The sequence below is a fragment of the Meriones unguiculatus genome, chromosome 18 (genome assembly GCF_030254825.1).
Source record: "Meriones unguiculatus strain TT.TT164.6M chromosome 18, Bangor_MerUng_6.1, whole genome shotgun sequence".
NCBI lineage: Eukaryota > Metazoa > Chordata > Mammalia > Rodentia > Muridae > Meriones > Meriones unguiculatus.
In genome coordinates this window covers 21,080,608-21,107,725 of record NC_083365.1, presented here as the reverse complement: position 1 = coordinate 21,107,725, position 27,118 = coordinate 21,080,608, and the positions used below count along the sequence as shown (strand labels likewise).

At 45.7% G+C, this 27,118-nt stretch overlaps 3 protein-coding genes and 1 long non-coding RNA gene across 10 annotated transcripts in view; 2 read left to right on the top strand and 2 right to left on the bottom strand.

The window, feature by feature from the left end:
* Stard9 (StAR related lipid transfer domain containing 9) overlaps positions 1-4,033 on the top strand; it is an 89,055-nt gene extending 85,022 nt beyond the window's left edge. For 2 of the 3 annotated variants that reach the window (XM_060372007.1, XM_060372006.1), the window contains 7 exons: positions 134-251; positions 372-493; positions 675-739; positions 861-1,063; positions 1,215-1,330; positions 1,448-1,606; positions 2,005-4,033. In XM_060372007.1, coding sequence (XP_060227990.1) covers positions 134-251; positions 372-493; positions 675-739; positions 861-1,063; positions 1,215-1,330; positions 1,448-1,606; positions 2,005-2,106 — 885 coding nt within the window. In that variant the 3' untranslated portion in view covers positions 2,107-4,033. The remainder of the gene's footprint in view (positions 1-133; positions 252-371; positions 494-674; positions 740-860; positions 1,064-1,214; positions 1,331-1,447; positions 1,607-2,004) is intronic. The other variant, XM_021639363.2, reaches the window with a different exon arrangement.
* Positions 4,034-4,523: 490 nt separating this feature from the next.
* On the bottom strand, positions 4,524-17,470 carry Cdan1 (codanin 1). 3 transcript variants are annotated; one of them, XM_021639388.2, is made up of 28 exons: positions 17,363-17,470; positions 16,668-17,149; positions 16,272-16,478; positions 15,906-16,075; positions 15,674-15,787; positions 15,516-15,594; positions 14,589-14,709; positions 14,314-14,423; positions 13,850-13,939; positions 13,255-13,330; positions 12,917-13,122; positions 12,496-12,616; positions 12,216-12,362; positions 11,887-12,053; positions 11,477-11,564; positions 11,159-11,248; positions 10,918-10,972; positions 10,604-10,737; positions 10,405-10,508; positions 10,065-10,223; positions 9,520-9,583; positions 9,269-9,347; positions 8,941-9,089; positions 7,445-7,552; positions 7,292-7,355; positions 6,975-7,156; positions 5,781-5,888; positions 4,524-5,267 (listed from the first exon to the last, which is right to left on the bottom strand). In XM_021639388.2, the coding sequence occupies exons 1-28, from the start codon at positions 17,450-17,452 to the stop codon at positions 5,142-5,144; spliced, it is 3,690 nt and encodes a 1,229-aa protein (XP_021495063.1). In that variant the 5' UTR covers positions 17,453-17,470; the 3' UTR covers positions 4,524-5,141. The 3 variants fall into 3 exon arrangements, 2 of the variants coding, with proteins under 2 accessions (XP_021495063.1, XP_021495064.1); XM_021639389.2 differs by having other exon boundaries at positions 16,272-16,475; XR_009587479.1 differs by lacking the exons at positions 4,524-5,267; positions 5,781-5,888; positions 6,975-7,156 and having other exon boundaries at positions 7,323-7,355; positions 8,988-9,089.
* Positions 17,471-17,562: 92 nt separating this feature from the next.
* Positions 17,563-27,118, top strand: part of LOC132649055 (uncharacterized) — a 32,286-nt gene continuing 22,730 nt past the window's right edge. Inside the window, exon 1 of one of the 2 annotated variants that reach the window (XR_009587481.1) lies at positions 17,563-17,800. This is a non-coding gene — a long non-coding RNA (uncharacterized LOC132649055). Of the gene's footprint in view, positions 17,806-27,118 lie in introns of both variants that reach the window. The other variant, XR_009587480.1, reaches the window with a different exon arrangement.
* Ttbk2 (tau tubulin kinase 2) overlaps positions 18,800-27,118 on the bottom strand; it is a 121,228-nt gene continuing 112,909 nt past the window's right edge. For both annotated transcript variants that reach the window (XM_021639386.2, XM_060372009.1), the window contains exon 16: positions 18,800-26,171. In XM_021639386.2, coding sequence (XP_021495061.1) covers positions 25,709-26,171 — 463 coding nt within the window. In that variant the 3' untranslated portion in view covers positions 18,800-25,708. The remainder of the gene's footprint in view (positions 26,172-27,118) is intronic.

Genomic DNA, 27,118 nt, shown 5'->3' with positions numbered 1-27,118 from the left:
GCATTCAAATGTATGACTCTTTGGGGGCCACATTTATTCAAAGCACCTTAGCACCCAACCTCCTGAAGTCCCATTGCAAGCACTAGTGGAAGGTGTTCTGGCTCTCCTGTTCTGAGTATCCTCTGTTCTGCAGGAGGACTCTCAAGTGCCAGAGTCCGAAGACACTTGGATAGGGGACTGGCGGGGACTGTCCAGCACGAGGAACAGTCACCTGTGTCTGACTGGGCATACCTGGAAGAGCTTAGCCCACAGTGAGTATAAAGCCTGGGGAATACCTGAGGGAGTAACTGGTCCAGACTCTTGGTCCCATGTCACTCTCCCACCACCGTGATGTTCAGGTCATTGTAGAACTTTTCCTTTCTTTGTTGTAGGCTGCAGAGCCTCCCTGGGCAGTGGTTGCTTCTCTTCCTGTACCCTATCCAACTCAGGGACCTGCTTCTCCTCCCAGTACCAGGACTTGGCCAAACACATTGTCAACACGTCAATGGCTGATGTGAGTCTCTACATCTATTCCTTCTCCCTCCTCCTGTTGCTATAGCTGGACTTATGTTGGATGGGGAGAAAGAGGAAAGGAGCCAGGCAGATTAGGGACACTAAGGCATGGGGGCTTCAGGAACTCTTGACAAAAAGGCATTTAGTAAGGATTAGCCTGGCTTTTTTACCTTCTGCCCCAGGTAATGGCTGCTTGTTCAGATAATCTCCACAACCTCTTCAGGCGCCGGGCAACAGCTGGCTGGAAGTAAGTTATTTTGCTGTGCCTTGGTCCTTCTGCTATCATTCTTTTCCTTCCCTGCCCTGGCTTCCTGGAATAACTCACGCTGGTAACCTCCTTTCTGTTTTTTGCCTCCTGTGTTCTCAAGCTACCAGGGTGAGGAACAGAAGGTACAGCTTTACTACAAGGAATTCTCTTCTACTCGGCATGGGTTCTTGGGCGCAGGTGTGGTGTCTCAGCCGCTCTCTCAAGTGTGGGCAGCTGTGAGTGATCCCACTCTATGGCCTCTGTACCACAAGCCCATCCAGACAGTAAGACTGCATCAGCGAGTGACCAACAGTATCAGCCTGGGTGAGTTCAAGGGCTTGAAGGCTTCCAAAGGCCTGGCAGGGCGTCAGAGGTGGAGGGTTGGAGCAGCACTGTGGGGGCTCCAGACTGCTCAGCCTGCGCTGAGGGTGCAACTGTGGAGTAAGGCCGGGCCTGTGTCTAACCTGTCTTCTAGTGTACTTGGTGTGCGATACCACACTGTGCGCGCTGAAGCAGCTGCGGGACTTCTGCTGTGTCTGCGTGGAAGCCAAAGAGGTGCCTATGTTATGGGGTGAACATGGGCACCATGAGGTACAATTAGTAGGGTGGCTTGAGGGCTGAAAGTGTTATACCCATCATCCTGACTATACTTAAACCAGCCTGTTTTGTCATTACACAGGCAGGACTCACATGTATCTCTGTCCCTAGGGGCACCTGTCAATCATGGCAGCTCAGTCTGTGTATGATACATCCATGCCAAGACCTAGCAGAAAAATGGTCCGAGGAGAGATCCTGCCCAGTGCCTGGGTCTTGCAGCCTGTTATCACAGAGGGGAGAGAAATAACCAGAGTCATCTTCCTTGCCCAGGTAACACCGTATCCTGCCTCATAGAGTATGTTGGGCCATTTCATTCCAGCTGTGTAGAATCCTCATTTCCAGGCTATCTGACCAAAGTAGGCTCAGAGTAAGGGGAATCAACTTTTTAGTCTTTGTGAAGTTCCCAGCACCAGAGATTGACTGACTTATATATATCCTATGGCTGACCACGGTTGTCTTAGGAAATAGATGGGACTGTTGTAACTGAAAGCAGCAGCAGACCAGAATCCTCACTTACCCATCTTGTATAGCGCTCTACTCTCAGGCCAACTCCATCATTGGGAGGGGAAAGCCAGTACTCTTAGATCTAACTGCTCAGGGGTCCAGGTACATCTCTAGAGTGGCTGCTCCAGGTCTGTTTGTACCTTCAGTTTTTCTTTTGCTTTCAGGTAGAGCTGGGTGCACCAGGCTTCCCTCCTCATCTTCTGCATTCCTTTATCAAACAGCAGCCACTGGTTGTGGCCAAGCTAGCATCTTTCCTTGGTAGTTAGTATTGGGCCCTGGAGACAGCATGGTTGAGATGTAGGCCCAGGACACCTGAGACTCTACAGCTGCTTCTAAACCCTGAGGCAAGAAGTGCCTAAGCTGCTGTGGTAGCCAACCCCGCCTAGGGTTGCCAGAAAAAACAGTTCTTGGTTACCTCTGAAGAGTGAGCAACCTGAAGCTCCTGGCCCCAGCTGTCCGAAGAATGAAATTTAACTCACCTTTATTTCCCGCCTCTGGGACTCAATGGCACACCAAGTGTTCAAAGACTGGGAAAAAGCACAGCCTGCTGAGCTGAAGACTGCAGTGCCTTGGCAAGGTACCTCTTTGGCAGGCAAGCACTGGCCAAGGGTGCTCTGGATCTGCCTCCAACATTCAGCTCCATTTTGTGATGGAGTGGCAGAAAGAACCAAAGCAGACAGTTTAAAGAATCAACTGCACAAACCAGAAATTGATTCAGCATTTTCTCTCATCGAATGTTTACAAACATTTAACTATTCATATTTCCTCTCCCTCCACCCCCTTTACTGGGTCACTGTGTGTTACAGGTTTAGTCAGTCTACCTTGAGCTTAGTACAATGGAAGACCACTGAAAAAACTAACAGGACGCAGGGCCTGAAGACTAGTAATAGGTAGGGGCAGCTACATGCTGTTTGCTAACAAGGTAAGAGGAATTTCAAGCAGATTATCTAAGATAGGATTAAATTCTAGCAGGTCTTGACCTTGTGTCAACATTTAACACCTCAACCTCCCAAATGCTGGGATCATGAGCCACTACACCTAGCACCCACTTCTTTTTATATAAATCTGTTGATTGGGTAAGGGTGTGGTAGCATTCTGGTAGTAGGAGGAGGACCAGAAGTTCAAGATCATTCTCAGGTAGCTAGCCTGTCTTTGGCAACAAAAATAACTATTTGACAATCTTTCTAAGTACTGAGCTAGCTGATTTAATATGATAGAATGGGAAAAGGGTTGTTTTCTTGGATCTTGGCCTGGCTGAACACTCTTGAAGATTTTCTGTGCTCATCTCGAAATGGTATGACTTAAGAAATTCCCTTAATCCAATCCAAATCTTTGGTGAGAGAAGGTACTCTTATGGATATAAGTTAGTTAAAGGGTAAATTTCTTTGCAAGATTTTTCTATTCTCTTATTTATATATTACTGATTGACTGTTTTAAAATTTGCTCTGAATTTATGATTAATTTTATTGGCAATACTTGATAATGCTTAGCAATTTCTTACTTGCCCCCCCCTTTTGTTGTTGTTGTTTTGGTATTTTTTTTTTTTTTTTGAGTCAGGACCTCACTCGGTATGTAGATTCAGCCTTTCAAGTCCTAAAGACAGGAGCCACCCTGTCCAGTTTCTACCTCTCTGTGCCTTACTGAGGTTATTGACCAATACAAGTCAAAATATTTGTCTTTAAAAAAAAAAAAAAAAAAAAAAAAAGCCAGGCACGGTGGCACACACCTTTAATCCCAGCTCTCGGGGAGGCAGTGGCAGGTGGACCTCTGTGAGTTCAAGGCCAGCCTGGTCTACTACTTGAGTCCAGGACAGCCAAGGCTACAGAGAAACCCTGTCTCAAAAGAAAAAGGGGGGCAGGGAAGAGCCATGGTAGTGGAGAAGATCTTTACCCCAGTACTCAGGAGGCAGAGGAGTTCAAGGCCAATCTGGTCCAGAGTGAGTTCCAAGAGAACAAAAAACAAACAGAATGTACCCTTGAGGGTCACGATGGCAGTGTCTAATCCAGTGTTGAGATTTTCTGTTTACATGCTTGTAGGGATCCAAGTAGGTGAGCTTCATTTCCCACATCTGTGCATGTAACCATAGATCAAAAGATATTCAAGCAAAGGTTTTTTTGTCATAATTACTTAAACGTAGTTAAATTAATATAACTTATATTAAAGGGTCCATGAAGGGAAAAACACAAGAATGTATTTCAGAGATGTGGTTATAACACTATGCCATTATGTATTAAATAATGGTTGACTGCTGTGTATTTCCATATTTGTGGTCCTGCACTGATCCTATTGCAAAAGACAAAACGTAAGTCAGGCTTTGGAGAGCATGGGAATCACCCTAGGCTGGGGTCTGTTCCTGGCCAAGCATGGACAGCTGAGCACTTTTACCCCTAGAAAGTCCCAGGTGTCCACAGAACACACAAAACAGATATCACCAACTATAACTCAGAAGACTGCTTTTGGTCAGAAAGAAGTTCTGAGATATAAGTCAGCTATCCCAGGGCCTGCAGTACAAATATCACCAAAGCTACGTGCCGCACGGGTCAGAGTAGATGGCAATAATCCATAGCAGATTGTGCCTCTAGAATCGGGTCTCATCATGAAGAGCTAAGGCAGCTCCCTCACTGCAATGCACAAAGCCCACCTCCAAAAAGGGGATAAAAGCAGGGGAGAATAGCCATCAAAACCTTGTTGAAAGTTTTATTTAGAAAACCACCCCAAACCTCTTAATTTTCTACAGCAGGCTTGGTCTGACTAATTCCCTGCAAAAAGGTGAAGGTCCATGTAAGACCAACTTAGGTATGTCCTACCTTATTGGCTGCCAATATTCGGGGTTGGGGTTGATAATCCAGTTTCTGGAGGCAAGAAAATATAGACTTCCAAATCCATGTTTTGTTAACTTTCCATAAGTTAAGCAAAAGTTCTTTGCCTATCGAGATTTCTCAGGACCCCAAAGTTTTAAGAGATGCTGGGATAGCAGCAACTTGAGGCTTGAAATGCATTGACCAGCACACGCGCATTTCATTTAGCATCTGGATGAGAAACGCCAGCCTTTCTGCTCCTAGACTGGAGTCTCCAGGCTTCTCCACTGTGACTGTGAATCAGGTTCTCCTTCCTCTAGATCTCAGACGTTGAGGCCTGTGTGTGGTTATGGCAGCACACTTCCTTCTCTTAGAAGCCGCAACCCTGATTGCAGACCTGGCCACTCTTGCCCCCAGCAAGGTGTGCCGTGGACTCTTGAGCCTCCTTTTGAGGCACAGGAGGCAGGTTCTGGTGACATGCCCAGAAGGGCTGCTTCCCAGCCCTAGCTTTGGGCCAGCACTGTACCTCGGTTTGGTTGCATAAGTTTACAAGCTCTCAGCTGAGGTTCTAGCAGATGGGGCTCAGCTAGAAACAAGCGAAATAGTGTTGATAATTCTTCTGAGAAGTCCTGAAGTAAAAGATTAAGAGAAAAGTAATTCTGGATGGTCTGCACTTTCTAAGTCCCAAATAAGCTCTCACAGACAGTGAAGCGCTGACTACCCAGCTATTTCACCCAATGCCTTCTATGTAAAAAATGGACATAAACGTCCATGACAATACCATCACAAAGTATTGGGTATGGTTTGCTCTGAATCACAAGAACGTTTTAAACATAGGCTGAAAGTGCTGAGTTGCAAATCCCCAATCTTTCCTGTGCCATGCTGCTTTTGAGTTGTTCTTCCTCCCCTTTGTTCTGAGAGTACTACAAAGCAGCCACTCACATCAAACCCAATACTCCTGGTAGTACTGGAAACACTTGGCAAAAATGCACGTAGCTGCCAACTAGGTGGACCCACAACTGGAATCATGACACCCAGCAAACAGAAAGAATGCAAGTTGTGCCTAGCCTGGGCTACACAGGCAACCTTTAGGATAAATGCAACACGTCTTCATGTAAGACAAAGGGATTAAGACTCCTTACCCCTGGCCACTGGGCCTCATTAAGGCTTCCCAAGCAGGCTTCTATCTCCAGCTGTCCCATGAGATCCTTCTCTACCAGCTCGCGGAGTAAGAACAGTAGCAGATCCCACTGCAGAACACCATACAGAAGGTCAGTGTTGTCAGGAACAGACAGCAATACTAAGAGTAGTGGGGACTGAGGACTGTACAGTAGTACCAAGAGTAAAGACATCTCAAAGGACAGAGCTAGGGCTGGAGAGATGGCTCGGCAAGCTGTTAAGAGCACTTGCTGCAGCCCAGGGAGGGTTGGGGGGAGGAGGTGGCTGTGGTGCACTACTTAAATCCCAGCACTTGGGAGGCAGAAGCAGGCAGATCTCTGAGTTCCAGGACAGCCTGGTCTACAGAGTGAGTTCCAAGATAGCCAAGGCTACACAGGAAGGAAGCCCTGTCTGGAAAAACAAAAACAAACAAACAAAAACAAACAAACAAAAACAAACAAAAAAAGGTGAGGAAGACCTGATTACGAACTATTTACAAATAAACATTTGTTAAAAAAAAAAAGAAAGCTGACAGGAGGAAATTGAGACAGGGAATCTGTCTTAGCATAGATCAACAAGAGAAAAATAAATTAACAGCAACTTCTAAAATTTGGGATGGGGCACTGAATCATTTTAAGAACATGACTTGTAGGGGATGAAGAGAGGGCTCGGTAAAGTGCCTGAAGTGCAAACATAATGACCTGTGTTTAGATTTCTGTTGTGTAAGTGTCTACCTAAAATCCTGGAAGCTTAATAGCCAGCTAGTTTAGCCAATCAATGAGCTCAGGTATAGTAAGAACAGTGCTTACTAACAAGTACATATACTATCCCCACACACAACCGATCCTCCAACACACTACATGACTGCAGGAGCTGGGCATGGCGGCTCACATCTGTAATCAGCACTGGGGAGGCAGAGGCAGATAGAATGCTCGAATTTAAGGCCAGCATGGAATACAGAGTGAGATCCTATTTGAAAATCTACACACATGGGCCTAGAGAGATGGATCAGAGGTTGAAAGCACTTGTTGCTTTATGATGACTCACAGCCACCCCCTAGTTCAGAGGATCTAATAGGTATCTATGCAGTGCACATAAGTATTCATGCAAGCAAAATTATACACAAAATCTAACCATTCCCAACACAAACCAGACAGAGCCTTGCACCTCTCACTTACCTCCCTTGGCCTAGTATCTGCCAGAAGGCCCACATTTCTTGGGCTGAGTAGAAGCTGTAATGGAACTGGCCCCTGGAAGTCATCCTTCCATAAGGAAAGCAGCATGTGCAGAAGCCTTCGAGCTTGTCCTCGCTCCAGCCTGTGCTGTGCTGAGGGCCCTAAGATGGGAATCTGGTCTGCAACTATAGGAAGAGAGTGCGAAGGTAAGTTTTAAATGGAGGCAGAAGAGCATGTCCTGTGCTCCTGGCCTTGCTTGTACCCAACCTTGGGGCACAAGGAATGTAGCATGAAGAAATATGATGGAAAAGGAACCATACCTAGGAGGGAAGCCAACTCTACAGAGCACTTGGCCAGATGCTGCTCAGCAGTTGGGCACATAAACTACGGGGGAAAAAAAGAGGAGACATGAACATCATTCTTCCTGTTCTGAGAATTGGTTCTGAACCAATGTGGCTCATGCTGCATCTCACCTGGCGGCACCGCAATGACTGGCCCAGCTGGATTAGGAGCTGTTCCAGATGCTCTGGAGAAACTCCCTCCTCAGGGTCCCGAGGCCCAGCAGCCAGGGAGAGCACATCCTGTAGAGAGCAGTGTTGAGACCTCATGCCAGGCTCCCAGAAACTTGGTTTGAAGTGGGAACCAGCCAATAGAGAGAGGCAGATGGAAAACAGAGCCCAAGGGAGAAGCAACTGGGTTAAGATGTTCTTAGGACTGAGGCTCAGGCAGTAGAGCACAGCTAGGATAAGCGATTATATGGACAACCCAGAGGGAAGTACATGGAGTGGTAAGCCTACAGTGTGCTGACAGAGCTCAAAAGATGTCACCTCAAGACAAAACTACCCGACCAGTTACCAGAGGGTGTCTTCAAATATTTAGGAAACTGTCCTATCTAGAGTCTGAATAGTTCTCTCATGCTCCTCTGTTCATCTCAGAGAAATGGTCTCTAGCCTGATGCCTCTTCCTCTCCTCAGAACTATAGGACAGTCCCCATTGATAGGCACTGCTTTCTAGTCTTTCTTCTATATCTTTATTCCAAGACCACTACTTTGTTTGGAGCAGGGCCAGATAGTATTTTAGCCCTTGGGAGTTACAGGCCTAAACACTGATCCAACTATTCATCTCTGCTTTAGTAGCACAAAAACTAGCTACAGATGATTTATAAATAAATGAGTGGTGTCATAGTCGATAAAAACTTTATTTGCAAAAACAGGTAACAGGCTAGTTGCTGACTCTTGCTCTACTGAGTTTGTTTCTCTCAAGATAACAAGGGAAAACATGTAGGGCTTATACTACCTTATTTTATAAATTCAGTCTCATTTAAGTGGCCCCAGCCTGGTCTTACTTAGTCCTGTAATCTTCCTGTTCCACCTCCAGAATAACTAGGAATCCAGGGCGGCACCACCAGGCGCAGCTTTGTGCTTGTTTGGTTACATTAGAGCTGATGGTTTATGCTTAGTGTCTAGCATTATCTCCCACATGGAAGAATAGTACAGAAACCATGTCCAGACACTGGAATGCTGCTCAGAAACTTTCCCACTATACATCCATTCACCACCATGTGTATAAGATTCATTTAGTCAAAAAATTTAGATCTGGCCTATTGTGACATACACCTTTTATCCCAGTTCTTGGGAAGCACAGGCCAATAGGTCTCTGTGAGTTCAAGGCCAGCCAGAACTACACAGTGGGAGTTTGTCTCAAAACAAAAAACAAAACAAAACAAAAACCAAACAAAAAAACCCAAAACAAACAACAACAACCTTTAACTTTTTGGATGATTCTAGAACAAAAGTCTTAGGAAAACCATTCAGTTCAGCTGTGTTCTATGTAATCCATTCAGTAAGGAAAGACACAGAAAACAGCCAGACAACACAAAGCTCTATACAAATCCTGAAGCCAATGCAAAAAGAAACAAGCAGCAGGGAGAAGGAGTGGGAAAGCCAAAGGGAGTAGGGTAGCTGTGTACTTTTATCTCGGAGATGAGGTGGGAGGGGAGGGGAGCATGGTGCTCACAGGCTCGGGAGCAGCCCCTCCGCTCCACCCGGGCAGTTGGCTCAGGACCCTGGGCTCGTAGCATGCGACTCACGGCTGCTTTCACCTCCCTTCTAATCAGCGCTGCCAGGCAGAGGGAGAACAAGAAGAGTCACTGGAGTGTCCCCCCCTGCATGGGCTTGCCATGACAACCCACACCTTCACTGGTTCTAACTGGCTCTCATAATCTCCCACAAACTCCTCCATACCCTATCTGTCCACCTTTAAGAATGTGGTTCAGTTGCTCCTTCCTTAGACCTCACCTGTAATGTTGGCTGACAACCAAGAGCAGGCTTTCTCTGTTGCAAGCCCCACAGCAATGTTCTCTGCACTGCTTAGAACCTGTGGCACAGAAGGGCTGCTGAGTCAGGGGCTTGGGAAGGTGGGTAGTGCAACACTGGAGGCTACAATCCAGGACCCACCCTACAGGAACCTCACTCAGGGGCATGTGCACACGTGTGTACATGCAAGCACGCCTACTGGCCTGCTAGCTGCAGGCTTCCTTCCTACGTACAGCAGCTGGAGTCTCCTCAGGTAACAGTGCTCGTACAGCGATGGGGCTCTTCCTTTGGCAGAACCTGAAAAAATAGACAGGAGGAGGTCAATGAAAGTCTAGATAGTGTAGACTGACTCACAAAAGTAAATTCCCAAGTGCACCAGGCCTATGACCTGAAACCTCAGGAGGAAATACCATCCATTCTCCTGCCCCACCATAGAGGCTGGAGGAAGGAGAAACCCACCCACATTAGCCCTACATTATACTCTTCCAATTCAACATCTGGACTTCCTGTCCAAACACATAATTCTTCAGAAAAGAGGGATCAGAGCAAAGGGGAGGAAGGAAAAGAAATGGAACAAAAGGAATGTGAAAGAGACAAGAAAGGACGGGGGAAAAAATCAAAGAAAGCTGACTGTGGTGGCTCATGCCTGTAATCTCAGCACCTGGAAGTTTGAGGTCAGCCTAGCCTACAGAGTGGACCCAGTCTCAAGAAACAAATTTACAAAAGCCAGAGGAGACTTCAGGAGATGAGAAGATTCAAACAGATTGACAGTTCTTACTCCCGCCCCTGGGTCAATGCTTGGGCCCCATGGGGGCACAGCTGAGAACACAAGGATTCCAACAGCTGGGCTGGATCTCCCCCTTCCTGTCCACGTGTCACCAGATGCTCCTGAAGAAGTGACTCAGCTTGATGAACAAGATCTGCCACCAATGTCGCCCTGTGGCAAGAAGAGCAAGGTTTGGGACAGTTAGGAGAGTAAAGAGGAGAGGGGCTGTAAATTGAAGGAAATTTCAGCCTCCCTGCCCTCCCACGGAAAGCTCAGTTTGAGCACAAGGTTAAAAGTTTTAAAGGGAGAAAATGATAAGGGACTGAGACTAGGACTCTCGTTGCACTCTTACTTGATGTGTTTGACACAGTTTGATCCAGTTCTTTCTGCCACAAATTCTACAGTCCTGCGCAGGGAGGGTGGCTGGTTGTGGAAAAAGGCCTGGGCAAGCTGAGCCTGACAGGAGGTGGAGGCAGGTTAATAGTACCATGAGGGCTTCCTTCTGCCTCCTCCACCAACCGCCTCCCCCGTTCCCTACCCTTTGTTCTTACCTGCAACCCCTGGCTGGTCTTGGGAGGCAGGGTACCCAGGTTGGTGGTGGTGGTAGGAGTGATTTTCCTTACAAAGCCCCCACTGCGCCCACTGCTGCCTGAAACCCACGAAGCAAGCAGTTTCCGGAGCTCTCCTGTAGAGGAGTCAAAGTTCTTACTTCCAAAGTTACCTCCCCCACACAAATGGCCCTTATGGAGCAAAGGATGAAGTACGAAGAGAGCATAAAGACACAACAATACACTGGGGAGTCAGGTCTCTTGGGTATCCATAAAAAGATAAGCCACGGATGACCGGGAGAGACAGAGATGCTCACCAATGTAGGGGCAGCAGGTATACAACAGTTGCTGGTCCACAACAGGCACACTGTCCTGAGGGAGAACAGACCAAGGTTGCAAAGGGAAGGCAGACAGTCTCCCTTTCCTCCCAAATGCACAGAAATGGGAGTCAAGAGAGAGAATCATCTTAAGTCTTTCTAGTTTGTCTCCGGCTGGGCCTTTATTCAGCTCATTTAATTCCTGGGATTCACATGGCCTTGGTTTGACCCAAATACTCACCAAACCATGCTCTGAAACAGCTATATCCACCTCAAACGCATCTATCTGACCATCTTCTAGAAAGAATAAGTCTTCAGGAACTGTAGGTATCTGGTAGAGGGGAAAGGCAGTCAGAGAGCCATTGACACTCAAAGATTCGCCATACTTTCTAAATCTACTGGGGCCCTGGGTCAAGCAAGTTGTCTCCTGAAGCTGTAACAATACCCATCCCTCTCAGAACCTTCCTCTTCTCTCCCCTACCTTACTCAGACTCTAAAGATCTCCAGTCTGTGCCACAGCAGTCACCCACTACCCTATCTAGCACATCCTTCTGCCTACCTGGAAGAGCCAGCCCAGGACAGCAAGCAGCAGCAACTTGTTCAAGAAGCACATCTCCCCTTCATTCTCCTTCGATAAGACCAAACTCCTAAAATGTAAGAGGAGGATGTGAATAGACTTGTGCCAAGGACAGAAAGTAGTAAACAAAAGCTATTACTAGGAAGGGAGTTCTCAAAAGCAGACCTAAATCACACTACTGTTGTGAAGACAAACAGAAGCTCAGTGACTTGCACCTCACATCCTTCTTTGCTAGGCCATCCAACAGAGGGAAAGACCAAGGGAATGGAAAACAACTGCCACAGTCCTGCCTCTTCTGAGGCTGTTAGAGCTGTGGAACCACATAAAAACATCGACCTCTAGGCCCTCTTCACAAATAGCAGGGCTATACCAATAAGTCATGTTCTTCTCACCGATGTAAATGCAGCAGGAGAATAAAGACACTCCGGTAATAGTCCAGCAAAGGGACAATGTGGTCAGCAAAAGAGAGGAACTCCACCAGCCAGGGCACAGTGAGCACTGCCCGACGGGCCCACAACCCTTGTTGCAGCAGAGCCCGTATATCCAGAACGGGAGGGACCTGGGAAAGGCAGGGTTCTTTCTGTCAATGAGCATACCCTTGAAGAAGGATGGCTGACCCCTCTGACCTGTCAGGTTTCTAGATTAGCTAAGGAAACCAGTCAGCCTCTGCATTTTTCTGGTCTACCCAGTGATTCCTTACCCAGATCTCCCACGTACTCACCTGGCTCCTGAGGGCCAGAATAGAGTCCTGAAGCTCACGTGTTGGGGGTGGCTCAGGTCCTCGGTATGGCAGAAAAGCCACAAAGCCCAGAAATTTAGCCAAAAGTCTAAGACTAAGAAGTACCACAGCAAATTGCCTCCGTTCACCCTGCATGAAAAGTGAAACAATATCCTTTGAATAAATTCTAGAACAATTTCCAATCTGCTGAAGTTTTCCCTGAATACATATCCTTTCCCTCCTAGTTTCAGACCCCATTATCTCCCTGACTCTGTTTTCTAACCTGCCAGTCCACATCTGACTCCCCATCTTCATCACCGGGCTTGTGCTGAGGCAGGGGAAGGCCATTGAGCTCTCGAATCTTCAAGCTCAAACTATCCATAAGATGCTGATTAAAATGGAAGCTTGGGCGGGAGAAGAGCAAAAGACAAAATAAAAAAGGCACTGAAATAGGTAAAGAGAGAACCAGCATTCATTCAGAAGAGGTGCCCAGACAAAAAAAGTTGAAGATGAAGCTAAAGGACAATGAAATTACCGATGTGGGTAAAAGAATGAAAAGAGGACATAAAAATGGGAGAAGACAGAAACCACTTTCAGACATGTCCAACCTGAGGCTCAGGCAAAGGAGATCGGTTTGCCCTTTGGGGAAATCAAACCTTTCCTGTCTTCAGTCTCTCTCCCTGTGAAACGCAGGAGACCCTTACCTGCTGGCACTCATGATGAAATCCCTGAAGAAGCCTTGACAGCCTGGGAAGGTGGGGGGTGGGCAGGGTCCCCCACCACTCTGAGGGGCTATAAGCCGTTCTTGGAGCTGCCGCAACCGCCCCAGCTTATCAGCTCCTAGCATATTCAACACATCTGGAGCTTCACCCAAGACAGATCCCCCAGCACCGCCAGGGCTCTGACACATCTGAGAATCAAAAGGGAGGAGAAAGATGGAAAAACCCATAAAAGAGAGAGACCTGCTAGGTTGTATATCTGGTCCAGAGTGCCAGCCCTGATTTAGCTGCCCACATCTTTTGGTTACTGCTGCAGCTATTACCTGGAGAAGCTGTTTTTGGAAAAGCCGGACAAAGTGGCTGTGGCTGCAGGCTGCTGAAAGTTGACCCATCATGGCTCTGAGGAGGAAGAGGCAGGCACAGAGTGTGGGGAGAAGCAAGTGACATGCTCTGGCTGTTTATTTACTCAAGACTTGTACAGCCCCTTTGCCAGGAAACCACTCAGGAGAAGGTAAGAAATGTTCCCTTTGCCACCAAGATTCCTCTAGGCTAGACAGATTTAACCCACCAAGAAATACCCATTCCGATCTTCAGGCCATGGTCAGGGCCAGTGAACATCATGATCGATGTGAAAGGCAAATAAGGACAGAGGAGGCTTTTTCAACAGCCTGGTCATCTGCCTATGCAGTTTGGATCCTTTCTCAAGCATTTGCCATTACAGAACAAGCATAGGACATTCCTGAGTGTGAGAAACTAGAGAAACAAATCCCTTTTGATTTAGGTAGAATTACCAATAACTAGAGACTGAGGAAGAGAGGAGTGGAGAGGGAAAACCTTCCCAATAAATACCCTAAATATCACTGAGTTGCTGCTTACTCTAAGAGCAAGCAGACAGTTGAACAGGGAAAGAGCACCCACCTGATCCTGCTCCCCAAGCCCTTCTCAAAATCCCAGCTGGGTTCCTCATGGTGATCTTCCCACTCTCGAAGCACCTCATAGAACACATCCCTGGAAAGTATGCAAGCTTGATTAGCTGAATCCCAGTTGCCTACACCCACTTCCTTGCTTGAAAGGTTTAAGAAGGGCCTGCCCACAATGCCAATCCTTAACCTCCATTGCTCTCTACATGACAGTAATGTTACAGACCCAACGGCAGCACATCACAGGCATCTATGCCCAGGGAAAGCCGACCCTAAGATGGTTGGCTAAGCTCAGAGATTCAGGTCTGTGGACATGAAACAGAATGACGCCAACAGGCTTTATGATATCTTGCAGCAAAGGGCCTGAATAGCACTAACCCATCCCTTTTAGTACCTTACTCTTAATTCTAGGAAAGTAAATAGTTATTTATTCCCTCCTCAACAGGTCCCTTTTCTTTTCACCTCTGTTTTTTAAAAGTATGAAAGGCTCGATCACTGGAGAAGTTGGCCCGATTGTCAGTTTCCGGCTGAAAGGACACAGCTTGAGCAGAGGGTGGTATCACAAGACAGACCTAAAACACGGGGGCAATAACATTAGGAAACAAGATCGGTTGGAATCATGTTTAGAAGAATTTACTCCTTATTCTCGCCCAGAGTTAGCCACCTCACAGCACCGTGAAGATTGCCTGAATTTACAGAATATCCAAGCTACTAGGTACCTAAGTGGGGGTGACTACCTTGGCAACACTGCCTTCATAAGCAGCTCGAAGGCGACCTTGCAGAGCTGGTGAGAAGCATAGCAGCCGCTCATTCTCAGCCAGCAGCTTTAAGGTCCCTTTGTCCAGGTAGGAAAGAACCCTGCAAAGACAGGCAGGCGCACATATGACTGAGACTGGAACACAGCCTGCAAATAGAAAGCACACCTGAAGCACAAGGTAGGTGTTTAAGCCTAGATATTTATGGCAAGGTCACCGGCCAAGGATTAAGATGATGAAGGTAAAGGGTGAAGAAATGAGACTTCATGGAGCTTAAAGCAAGACAACAGGCAAGATAAACATAAAGGTCAGCTGTCATGTCTAATTATTATTATTATTCTCTTTTCTTGTGTACACAGGGTTCTCTACATGTCTGGCAAGCACTCACTTAGGCCCTTTTGCATTTATTATTGTTGTTATTATTTGTAGTTCTTATTTAAACACCTCACTAAATTCAAAGGCTGGCACTGAATTTTCTGCAGCCTGGGCAGGTCTTAAACTTGCAATCCTTGCTTGGCAGCACCCAGAGATAGATTGATTGATTAGGTTAAACTTATAGTCTTGATTATTTACAGGTTAAACTTATAGTCTTGACACAAAATTAAATGTTACAGGTGGGCCAGGAATGATACTGCATGCTGTTAGTCCCAGCACTTGAGAGGCAGAGGCTGGTAAATTTATGCAGGTTTGAGGCCAGCTTGGTCTACATAGGGAGTTCAACGACAGCCTAGGGCTACACAGTAACACCCTGTCTCAAAAACAAAACCACCCCCACCACACACACACAAAAAGGTTACAGGTGAAAAAGGTCTAGGGCCACTGTATCTATGTTAAGCACAATCATGCACCCTAAATGGCTAGAACCAGCCAATGAGAGTAAGACACAAATGTCTCAGCTAGGAAACTCACTGAAACTGATGCTCCAAAACCTGCACTGCGAAGAATACACAGTCGTGGATGCTCTGAAAGAGGGGGGTTTCCAGGGAATCTGGGACAATAGCAAACGGTTAGTTAACAACTATCCCACTTGCAAACTTCATTTCTCAGAATCAGACTTGCTTACTGACCTAGGGCACCCCGACTTGATTCAAGGTCACTGTCCTTGGTGGACACCATTCTTCGGGCAGTAAGGAGCTGAAGGACGAAGAAAAGCTCCAAGAAAAGGTTTGGTACCAGGTTCTCTGGATAGAAAAAAGAAACGCCATAATACTGGCTACACTGACAACCAAGGCTCTCTGAGCCTCTCTTAGCCAGTAGTTTGCAGACATATCCACTGCAGCTCCCTCTTCTCTTACTCACCAGCAATGCACGAGGAGTAGATGAGGGCAACCAGCTCCAGGCGCTGTCGAGAAGACACCCTTGCCGGGTCAGCAGGTTCTGCTGTGAGGCTTCCTGTCCGGCTGGGGACAGGAGACCCTGATTCTGGGATGGGACAGGCTGGGGTAGGTGACTGTTGGAGCTGCTTGGAGCTATGTGAACAGAGAGATGTCATGGTTACTCAGCCTGGCTTTCCAGTGACATTCACACTCAGGTTCTGCCAGAGAAGACATGAACAGCCCAGGAAGCAAACCCAGAATCCCCAAGGGAGAAATCAAGCTCAGGAAAAATCCCTGCTAGTCCCGCACAAGCAGGAAGCTGACATCCCAGGTGGCGGCAAAGCCATACCGCGCCTTCCTGAGCATCTCCCGCTCCTCTTGCAGACTTCTGCACCCTGGGGGAAGGCCAAGGCCCCAAGGGCTAGTGTCCAGGGCTGAGGGTTGGGAACTGGGGACACAGCTGATTGGGGGTGAGGTGAAGCAGGTCTTGGGCTTGGAAAGTGACCGCTCTTCGCTCACCGGAGTTGGGTTGATCCTTCGAGAAGGCTTCGTCCTGCTGAGAGTAGTCACAGGTTTGTCTCAAATCTCTATCTTCGAGCATCACTCCATCCACAACAGATGGGTCCCTTTCAAACCCTCCCATTGTGGTTTCTTCACCCTCAACCTTCCAACCCACCGCGCGCTCTACTGTGCGGCGCCCAGCCCTGCTTTAGCGAATGGTCTTGCCGTAAGGGCCGATTCTCACCCTGCAGGGCCGGGAGGAACGGTGCCTACGGGAGGGAACTCCTCCAAGTTGCTGAGGTTTGGCGGATCCGAGAGCGTGAGCGTGGGGCTGCCTGAGCCCCGAGGCTTCCGGCCTCCGGCCCAGGGCGGGCTCTCGCCGCTGGCCCCCTCCTCCGGGCCCCCGGGGCCACGACCTCCTCGTTCGCGGGACGGCCCCGGTCCCGGACCCCGCCTGCGGCCCGCACGGCGGGCCAGAGGGGCCTCCGCGGCGGCGCCGAGGGGCTCGGCGGCGGGGAAAAGCTGGCTGCGCGCCCCGCGGCTACCCCGCGACGCGGGGCCGGGCCTCGCGGGCAGGGCGGCCGAGGCGCCCGGGGTCTTGGCGGGGGTGGAGGGGCCCTGCGGGAGGACGCGACTGCTCTGCTCCCTCAGGAAGTTCAGCAGGAACGGCACGAATTCCTTCCGCAGAGGCCGAAGTGCGCTCAGAGCGGCCACCTCGGGGCTCTCCTGAGGAAGAAGCAGAGGTCGCGGGGCCAGGGGGTCAGCTGACAGCGCCGGCCGCCGGGCTGAGGCCGCGGGGTGGGCGGCCCGGCAGCGGCGCGCACAGGAGCGTCCTGGGCGCGGGCCGCCCGCCGGGGCAGGCTGGGAGAAGGGAGTGAGGCGTCGTCCCCCGCGGGAAGCACATTCCAGGCGGGCCTGAGGGCGCGTCGGCACTGTTACCTCCGAACTCGGGGTGCTGCGCGCGATCCACCGCACGGCGGCTGCGACCGGCACCTCTTCGCGCAGCAGCGACTCTAAAACGGCCGCCATCCCGGTGCTGGCGCTCGGAGACTACTGCGCAGGCGCAGGCGCGCCGCGGGCGGCCGGGAGGGGCGGGGCGGCCGGCCGCGAGCGACCGTTGGGCGGCGGGGCGGGGCCTTGAGGGGCGGGGCCAGGCTCGGGCGGCCGGGGAGGAGCAGCCCGGGCCGGCAGGGCGCTCCCAGGCCTTCGCCTGCCTGCCGGGCCCCGGGAGCAGTGAGCTGGGATGGAACCGCAGCTCTGTGGAGACGCCGAGTCAGGAAAGCTGAACCACTGTCAGACCAGACGTCTGCCGTAAGCACAGCCCCGGGCCGTCGACCGTAGAGCTTTTTCATTCACTCCCTCCCCAAAACAAAAAAAGTTACGTGAGTAACCGTCTGTTTTGAACCTTTTTGTTTGTTTTTGGAGACGTGTTTTTTTCTGTATAGTTCTGCAGCTCTGTAGACCAGGCTCCCCTCGAGTCACCAACCTCCTGTTTGATCTTTTTTCGTTTTTCGAGACATGGTTTTTCTGTATAATTCTGCCGCTCACTCTGTAGACCATGCTGGCCGGCCCTGCCTTTGCCTGGAGTGTGCTGGGATTAAAGGTGTGTGCCACAACCACCCCGTCTACTTTGACTTTTTTTTTGTTGTTGTTTTTTTAAACCTCAAAGGCTGACTTCTCACCATTGGCTAAGGTTCCCAGCAGTCTCATCAACTGACAATTTAGGAGAGAGTTCCTGCTGATAGGCTTCTTATACCAGCATCAGATAACAACCACGAAAGGTCTTCAGTTGTCCTTCAGACTTGTATTTACTCCTTTACACATTGTATTAAAGAGTTTACATCAGATGAATTTTTCAGCTTCTTATATCTGAGAGATCAAGCGTGTTCATGATTAATTTCTGGAAGTGTAAGGCGTTTCTGCAGGTGTTTAATTCCGTGGACACCCCTCCTCCCCTTGGTTAAAAAAAAAATCAAGGATTTGGAATCTAGTTGAGAAAAACAAAAGACAGTTAATATTCCTCCAAGGCCAAACAGCCACGATGTGCCTTGTTCCTTTCAGGCAAAGGAAGGTGGCAGACAGTAGAGAGAGCAGGAATCCCTCTAGTGGTATCAATCAGGGTTGTTTGCTAGAGAGACGGAAAAGGCGAACTTCTGTGCTGGGTTTAGCGGCTGCTTGCGATCCCAGCACAAGAGAAAGGCAAGAGAGTATCAACTTCAAAGCCAGCACGAATACACACACATCCTCAGACCCCTGAACCCTGGTTTTTCACCTAGCTTCTAGTCACTTTCTGGTGCTGAATCTGTAACACTTAAGGGGTTTAGGAAATATATTTCACTTTTTGAAATCCAAACCATCACACAAATAGCACTAGAGTTTGCATGCGGACTGAATGTTTTATTACTAGATTATAAAAATAAAATACAAAATAATTTTAAAACAGAACTTAAAACACTGTACAAAGCTTTAATATGGTACAAATGGGAAAATTAAATAAATAATTACACTTTTATGTACAGATGGCCTATACAAAAGCACGCCATGTTTTTCAGTACTCTATGCCCTTGCTTGCCTGAGCAAAAACACATAAAAGGAAGATGCTTGGAGGGGGAAGGGATACAATGTAATACATTTAAAAGAACTTGAAAGAGCAATTTCCGTTTCATTACAAGGAGGACAGTAAAACAGATTAACTAATTTCTCTTGTTCAAGAAGGGAATTCAGGTTTGACTAAATCTGATAACAATTGTCAATAATAGCTTATAAACTTACAACATTTATATCTAATACAAAATGAGATGTGCCTCCTTTTCTGAAAAGCGTGAAATCTATAAATGGTCTGATGAAATAGGTGATATTTTAGGAAAAGTGTCAAAGGGGAATGAGAACTGTACATCAGGGACAGCAAAGTGGCTCAAACCTGGATCACGAGATTTGTTCTGTCTACTCAACCCATCCAATCCAATCTCATCTAAGTTTTTTTCTTTTGCCAACTCCATCCCTTGAGACAGGATCTCATGGAGCCCACACTGGCTTCAAACTTATTATGTAGCCCATCATGACCTTCAACTCCTGTTCCTGCATTAACCCCTAAATATTGAGATTATAGGCATATACCACCAGTGTAGGCAATCCAATCCAATTTCAAAGTCCTGAGTGGGCCAGCACTACATTTCCTTTGTCTTTAAAGAAGATATATTTCCTTTATCTTCCCATACTTTAATTTCTTAAGTATTTAGAGAATTAATTTTACTAATTGATGAATAGTTTAATAAAACTGTTTTAGTCAGGCATGGTGGCACACACCTTTAGTCCCAGTACTAGGGAGGCAGAGGCAGGCATATCTCTTGAGTTCAAGGCCAGCCTGGTCTACAGGGAGAATTCCAGGCCAGTGCTACACAGAGAAACTTTGTCTGGAAAAACCAAAACCAAACCAAACAACAACAACAAAACTGTTTTGAATAAAGCCTCAAAGCTTTCTTTTCAGAAAACGCCCTAAAATAAATCACAAAGCCAAACTCTGTAGCCTTGTTTACTGCTGTAATTGAGCAAAAAAATACCTGGCACAGTACAAGTGAATTTTTGAGGATTTAAATAATGTTTCATAAGAGTTGTTTTTTTTTAAAGTATCCTATGTGAAGAATAGTCTGTATAAAACTTGGTTTACTAATGTCTTTAGGTGAACAACCATCTATACAATGCAAAACAATTTTAGAGAGATAACTATCCCACTTATTAGTGTAAAGTTACGTCATCAGCAAACTCTGTAATTGTATTAGTCTCAGAAACCTGCCTCGTTCATAGTGTTGTTGGTCTAGAAGCTCTGGCTGAAGGTTCCAAGAGATGAGCATCATTATCTAGACGCTGTCCCCTCCGGTTAGAGAAGGCAGACACTTGCTGCATTGTAAGGGCAATGAAAAGAACTCTACTCTATTTTTGCTACAGGGCTCCTTAAAACCAAGGATTGAGCAAAGCATAGGAAAATAATCCCATAATCTTGAACTTGCCTTAGTCCTCATGGTTATTAGTGCTTGTATGGGAGCAAACACTGAACTCAGTGAGATTGTGTGAAACCAAGAGATGATCTTGTTTTCTGATCCAAATCCTCTCACAAGAGAAGAACTTAACTGAAAGCCTACATATTCCCTTCTAAGTGAATAAGGGTTCTTTGTCCCATATTTGGGAGTTACTTAGGAACTATAGGAATTCTTCACTTCCTGCAGTTCTGGAAAGCAATGTTGCATAACAAGATGCTTCAGATTGTGTCAAATTTCTGGAGAAATGACCAAAATATGGCAAATATCTAATAGGAGTTTCCACTTTACTTACCAATTTTAAAAGTGGATACCAGAGTTCTGTGAAGTTTTGGTGAGGACAGGAACTGGGGTGTGCTTACACACCTCCCGTTGTGTCAGTTGTGGAACTCCCTCTAGTTTCCTTCCATACTTTAAGATCTAAATATGCACCACAATGGCTTCTGAACTTGGGTATAATAAGGCCTGGTGGCATATAAGGACTATCATAGTTATTACATACTATAATCCTATAATGCATTTGGATTAAACCATAAATAGTTATTATGCAAATATATTGTCTATAGAACCAAATTCAAGAAAGTTAAATAGTACAGTTGGTTGCAAATATCCTATTACCTCAGTGACAGAGGTGCCAAATGACCTCTCCCCAGAAAGAATATCCCAACACAAAGCCAAAAATAGGTACATTTTTAAAAAGTCAATGCAAACAACTTAATCCTTGCATCAACATGACAGAAGAAGTAATTTTTTAAGACATGCCATGTTTAACAGCTACAACGAATGAGAGGGAGGTATATCCAACATACAATATACACATACATGTACAAAAACTTTAAAAATAATTAAAAAATAATGTAGTTTTGTTTTGTTTCGAGACAGGGTCTCACACTGCAGCCCAGGTGGACTTGAGATCACTGTGAATAAGAGGCTGGCTTTCAGATTCTCTTCTGTCTTCCCACCTCAGTCCCTCAAGTACAGGGTTAGAAACGTAAGCCACCACATCTAGCTAGCAAGCTTTTAAAATAAGAAAATCTTTAATCTCCAAGGCTAAATCTAGATTATCTACAAATATATTTTAAGAGAGTATTTTCAGGATGCATTTTTCCTTTAGCCACTAAATTGTGGATCCTATTTCTCTTATCATCAGTTCCTAATATTAGATTAGAAATGTAAATTTTTCTGCCCTTGAGGAAAAGGCACCTGGTTTGTCAAGGTTATTGGGTGTAGAAAATCTCATTATGACCTAGCTAGCTATCTGGTCTAGGCTTATAAGACATGCAGCAATGTATACCTTTTTCTCTGTACAATGGATACAATCACAGAAACAGCCTAGGAATATGTGACTGGGAGGAAGTCTCCAGTGCCTGTTGAAGCCCCTCAATTTCTCACAGTGGCCAGGGGTGAAACAGATAGATGTCAAATCACCATAAAGTGGTTTAGTATGTTAGAGCAAATAACGTAAAGTGGATAATGATGACAATTGGTCTTTGACCATCTTGCTTTTTTTTTTAGGCCTTAATTTAACTTTTTAGTCAACTTTTACCAGAGACATTCATTGCAAAACATGCGACTAAACTAAAGGTAGCTGTGCTCCTGTCTGCAAGGTCGGCTTGTGTACCAGGGCTGGAGATAAGTGCCTGGATGCTGACAGCGTCATTGAAAGTTAAATCTTAATGTTGAATTGGATATGGTCCAATTCTCTCTCCACTATCCATTAAAGTTAGATACCTTTATGTGCAAAATTACTAGGTATGATTTCAGTATTTCAAGCAATTAAAAAAGCCTGCAGGTCAGTAGTATAATTTGGGCAATATTACCTAAAATTAGGAACTAAGCTGTTGCTATGTCCATTCTTTGCCCCACTGAAATAATCACAGGGACTAAAAAAGGAAGGTAAAGGCAGGTGTGAGTCAGTAACCTGTGCAGGCAGAAGCCAGGATATACTTGTCTCTAAAGATAAATTTCCGTCCCATACTTTTATTATAGCTATAGTCACGTTCTTTACCTTAAGTAAAATAGCCACACTGTTTATATTTATTTGGATGTGAAATATGCCATCATAAAAACCTCGAACTGAAAAAGCCAAACCAAACCAACCAACCAAACCAAATAACCTTGATTCTCTGGGTCATACTGCTAAGCCAAAGTGTTGCTTAAGGCTACTAACTTCTACTTCTAGCCTGAAAGAAATGCAATATCTAAAAGCACAGAGTATGCTTTTTAACCTCTTTTTTTTCTATTTTCTTATTTTTATTTTTTGACTCAGGGTGTGTGTGTGTGTATACATACACATATGAAGGCAAACTCAGAGTTACTTTAGCTAGTGCTATTTATGCACAAGATTATGTATCTTAAGATATTACTACCCTATAACATATTGGCTTCATATGCATTTTTGTTATTGTTGTTTTGTTTTTCAAGACAGGGTTTCTTTGTGTAGCCCTTGCTATCCTGGAACTCACTCTGTAGACTAGGCTGGCTTTGAACTCAGAGATCCACCTTCCTCTGCCTCCTGAGTGCTAGGATCAAAGGCACATGCCACTGTGCCTTTGATAAGGACAACACTTAATAAATGTAACTACTGATACATAAAATATAATTAGTCCATTTCCTTTTTTTCAGGACAGAAACATCTTTGGTTGGCTCTTTTCCCTACATAGAAAATAAAACATTCTCATATAACAAGGCCGTTTGTCTCTGGATTGTGATGAATTTGTTAATGACATGTAGAAAAGGAGGCAACACACTGAAAGGTTGGAGAAAACAAACCAAAACAGAAAACATCTTATGTCATGCTGCCATCACCTTGGGTTTTGACTGCCAGCAGAGAAATTCAGAAAGGAAAAGGCTTGGCTCTGTTAGCTTTCGTAGTGGTTGCTATTAGCACATTTTTTGACTAGTGAGGTCAGTAATAAAGCTGGCTACTTGTAGCATCACTTAGCTAATGTAAGAGAAAAAAAAAGATAATTTAATTATCCTACACCCTATCCCTGCTCCCCTTCAAAAGAGTGCCACGAGAGAGGCAACTTTCAGGAAGTGTTTTAAAAATCAATTGACATTAGACCCAGAATTATAATGCCCATCTATCCACTCTACCCATAATGAGAGAACTACGTGGCTAACATGGGTAATCTTTGAGCCTGTATTACAAGCATATCCTGTGAAAATTTCCCCTATTAAAATAATTCTTAAATAAAAATGAAGTATCTTCTACCTTGGCTGGTTAAAGACTGCCAACTATGCACTATGCACCTGGAAGGCAGGAGGCTCTTAGGTGTCACATGCCAAGAACATATTTTCAGAAAACGAAGATAGGCAATGCCCACGTGTACACGAGGCACACGATAGAAAAGGAATTTTATCATCTATGATCTTGAAATTACAAATGCAGAATGAGAAAGAATGAATTTATATAAGCATATGTCTCTATATTTATAAATATTTATATAATTTACCATGAAAGACATGCAAGTAGTACTGCAGCAACTGTTATAGAATATAATACACAAGGATCAGTCTCCAGTTGTAATAAACAGTAAGTTTGCCTTATCTACTGCACTGTTCTGAAGTGCTTAAACCTGGAAAGAAAGAAAGATTCCACGCTACGCTACATCTCTCACGGGAGACCTATGTCTCAGTATAGTGTCCCAAGTTTGAAAACACTCAAAACAGAGAATGAGTAAATGCAGCGTCAGGGCAGCTTGGATGTGGCACTGAAACATGCTCACTTAGTGAAGAAACACATTTGCTGCTCCACTGCCCCCACCCACCTGAAATTCAACTGTTTTAGGATTGGCAGCAATACAAGGTCAAAGAAAAAGTAGATGTTAGTTAGAAGGCAGATTTCAACAGCAGGCAGATCAATTTCCCTGACCTCAATAGGGTTTTTAGCATACTAAAACACCTACAGGGCGTCAAATAGCCCACTTTAAAAGTCTGGTCTTTTAACTTGTCTGATTTCCGCTAGTAGAAGAGTGAGATTAGAATAGATATGATCAGCCTCACAACTTTAGAAATTGAGATTTTTATGTTTCAAAGGCAGCTATAAACGAGCTCATTTAGTGAGTTTCTTCTTGGATTCCACTGGACTGAAGCTTCCTATGCAAAGGCATCAACTCCTGACCTGCTCCTACCTGCACTAGGTAGTTACACTCTGTCTTCTTATAGATGTGGAAATCAGGCTAGCAACACAAGAACCAGGTAATAAAAACATTGAAACAAAACTACTTAGCCTAAATTTATTTCCCAGATATTCATTCCTTATTGGCTAAATGTATAAAATACAAAATCTGAAGATTATAAGCCTCAATAACATACTTAATTTCCTCTAAATCTCTAAAAGCATAAGCCACATTTCGAAGCGTCCTTCTGTCCTAGTGCCATGTTGAAGGCTGGCGCTTTCTGGGAAGAGCGCAGGAAAGCTGCCTCCTCTCGCCAGTCTCCTGCTGCGAGGAGGAAATGTAGTCGGGCACGAGGGACATCTACCTTTACCGATGTTGCTCCACTTTCGGCCCCTCTTCAAGCACACCTATCCAATAGCTCTAGCTGGACATTTCCTTCCTTTTTTAGATAAAAATATACAAGAACTGCTGCTCAAAGGAAAACAGCAAGGTTTGACTAAGTGAGGGTAAATGGATTTTAAAGTGTTAATGTGTGCTGCTGAAACACACATCAGGGTGTATTATTAAAATAAGAGGTAAGAAACATTAACTTAAAAAAAATGTAAAATCCAGGAAAGAAAGAAAGAAAGGTGTGGTTCACTAAATAAACACACAAGCCAAATATATCCAGGTAATAGTTTCCTGGCAATAGACTTCTTATGTATTTGAATGTCTGCGCAATGACTCTCCAAGGTTAGGAAGTTTAAAATAAAAATATCAAATACTTTTGCTATATACTTTTTGAGGAGAGGATTGACAAATTAGGTAAAATCACTTAAAATCCCCTTCTATTTCCTATCTTCAACTTTCTGTTTCAAAGGCAGCTGTAAACGAGCTCATTTAGTGAGTTTCTTTCCCTTGGACTTTGCTGGACTGAAGCTTCCTATGCAAAGGCATCGACTCCTGACCTGCTCCTACCTGCACTAGGTAGTTACACTCTGTCTTCTTATAAATGACTGATCATGTTACTTTCTTTTGCAAGAGAAGATCAACACTGATTGTTTGAAACAGACAGTACAGGGACACACATGCATCAGGTCTAGGAGGAAGATCTCACACCTTTCCCAGAGATACAGCCCGCTCACTTCCTATCTGCTGAGCTTACTGGCTGGCTTACTCTTCCCTGGGGGAGTTTTTGAGCTGGCTGAATGGTGGTGGAGGCTGCCAGATCCTTTGGGGCTGTTCTTGCTGGGTCTGCAATGCTCCTGTTGGCAGGACCTCCTGGAGGACGATGATCCTGAGTGGCTGGGGGGTGACTTGCTTCTCCCCAGATGTGGGGAAGAACTCCTCTGCTCATGGTGGGGCCGTCCAGCCCTAGATGGTGAGGAACTAGATGTTCGAGGCAAGGATGAGCTTCGAGGAGAGGCACTGGGACTCCTTCGAGGTACAACTGGACTCTTGGGTGGTGTTTTTGGATTGTGAGGAGATCCTGGGCTCTTGCATTGAGTAGTACTCCGGGATTTCTGAGCTCCATTTTGAAGAATTTGGGCCAGGCGAGAGAAAAGGTCTGAGTCAGAGTTACTACTCCCTAGAACTTTATATCTGCGTAGCCTTAAAGGAATAGAGAAGAAATTAAATTTTTTTGGAGATAGGGCCTCAAAATTTCATTTTAAGCATGCGTAAAAATCATAGTATCCCAAATCATGATGTCAAGTATGTCAAAACCAAAAAATACACTAAAAGGATACTGAGTGTCACATGCTGTATGTGACACTGGACAGACCAGTATCTGCTGTGTCTTTTACCTTTTGGTTAATGTTTGTTTCTTTGGACAGGGTCTTCCTATGTAGCTCACACGAGACAGGAACTCAGTTTGTAACCCAGGCCAGGTCAACCTCAGCTTCCCAGGTACTGGGATTATAGATCTACACCATCTCCTAGCTTTCCATCATTCCTGGCCAAACATACCTTATTTGTGTGTTTTCCATCATTCCTGGTCCCAAGAGGGGCCGAGGGATGGCTCAGTGGGTAAATGCTCTTGCCATGATAGCCTGGTGGCTTGAGCTTGATCCTTGGAACCCATGTAAAAGGTGGAAAGAGAGAACCCATTCCATAAAGTTGTCCCTCACTTCTACACACACACTATGGCAAACACTATCCCTCGAACACCCATCATGCAATGCACGCGTGCATACACACATATACGCATTCATGCACACACACTAGTTTACGCACACTAGTTATAAGACTTTTAAAAATTTATGATCTGGTTCTGCTATACAATCAGGTTGTCTTACTTCAGAGCTTCCTGAATGCCATCACTACCACCATGTCTAGCAGTAATCAAGGTTTTTTTGGTTGTTGTTGTTTGTTTTAAATGGTTTTCTGAGGGAGGCTCTATGTATCCTGGCTGGCTGGAACTCACTGTGTAGGTCATTATTGCCTTGAATTGTGATTGTTTGTCTCTGTCTCCCAAGTGTGTCACCACAGCTGGGTTTATAATAAATTTAAATAGTAGCATGGATTGTCTCTGGACCATCTTCATTAGTTTAATACTT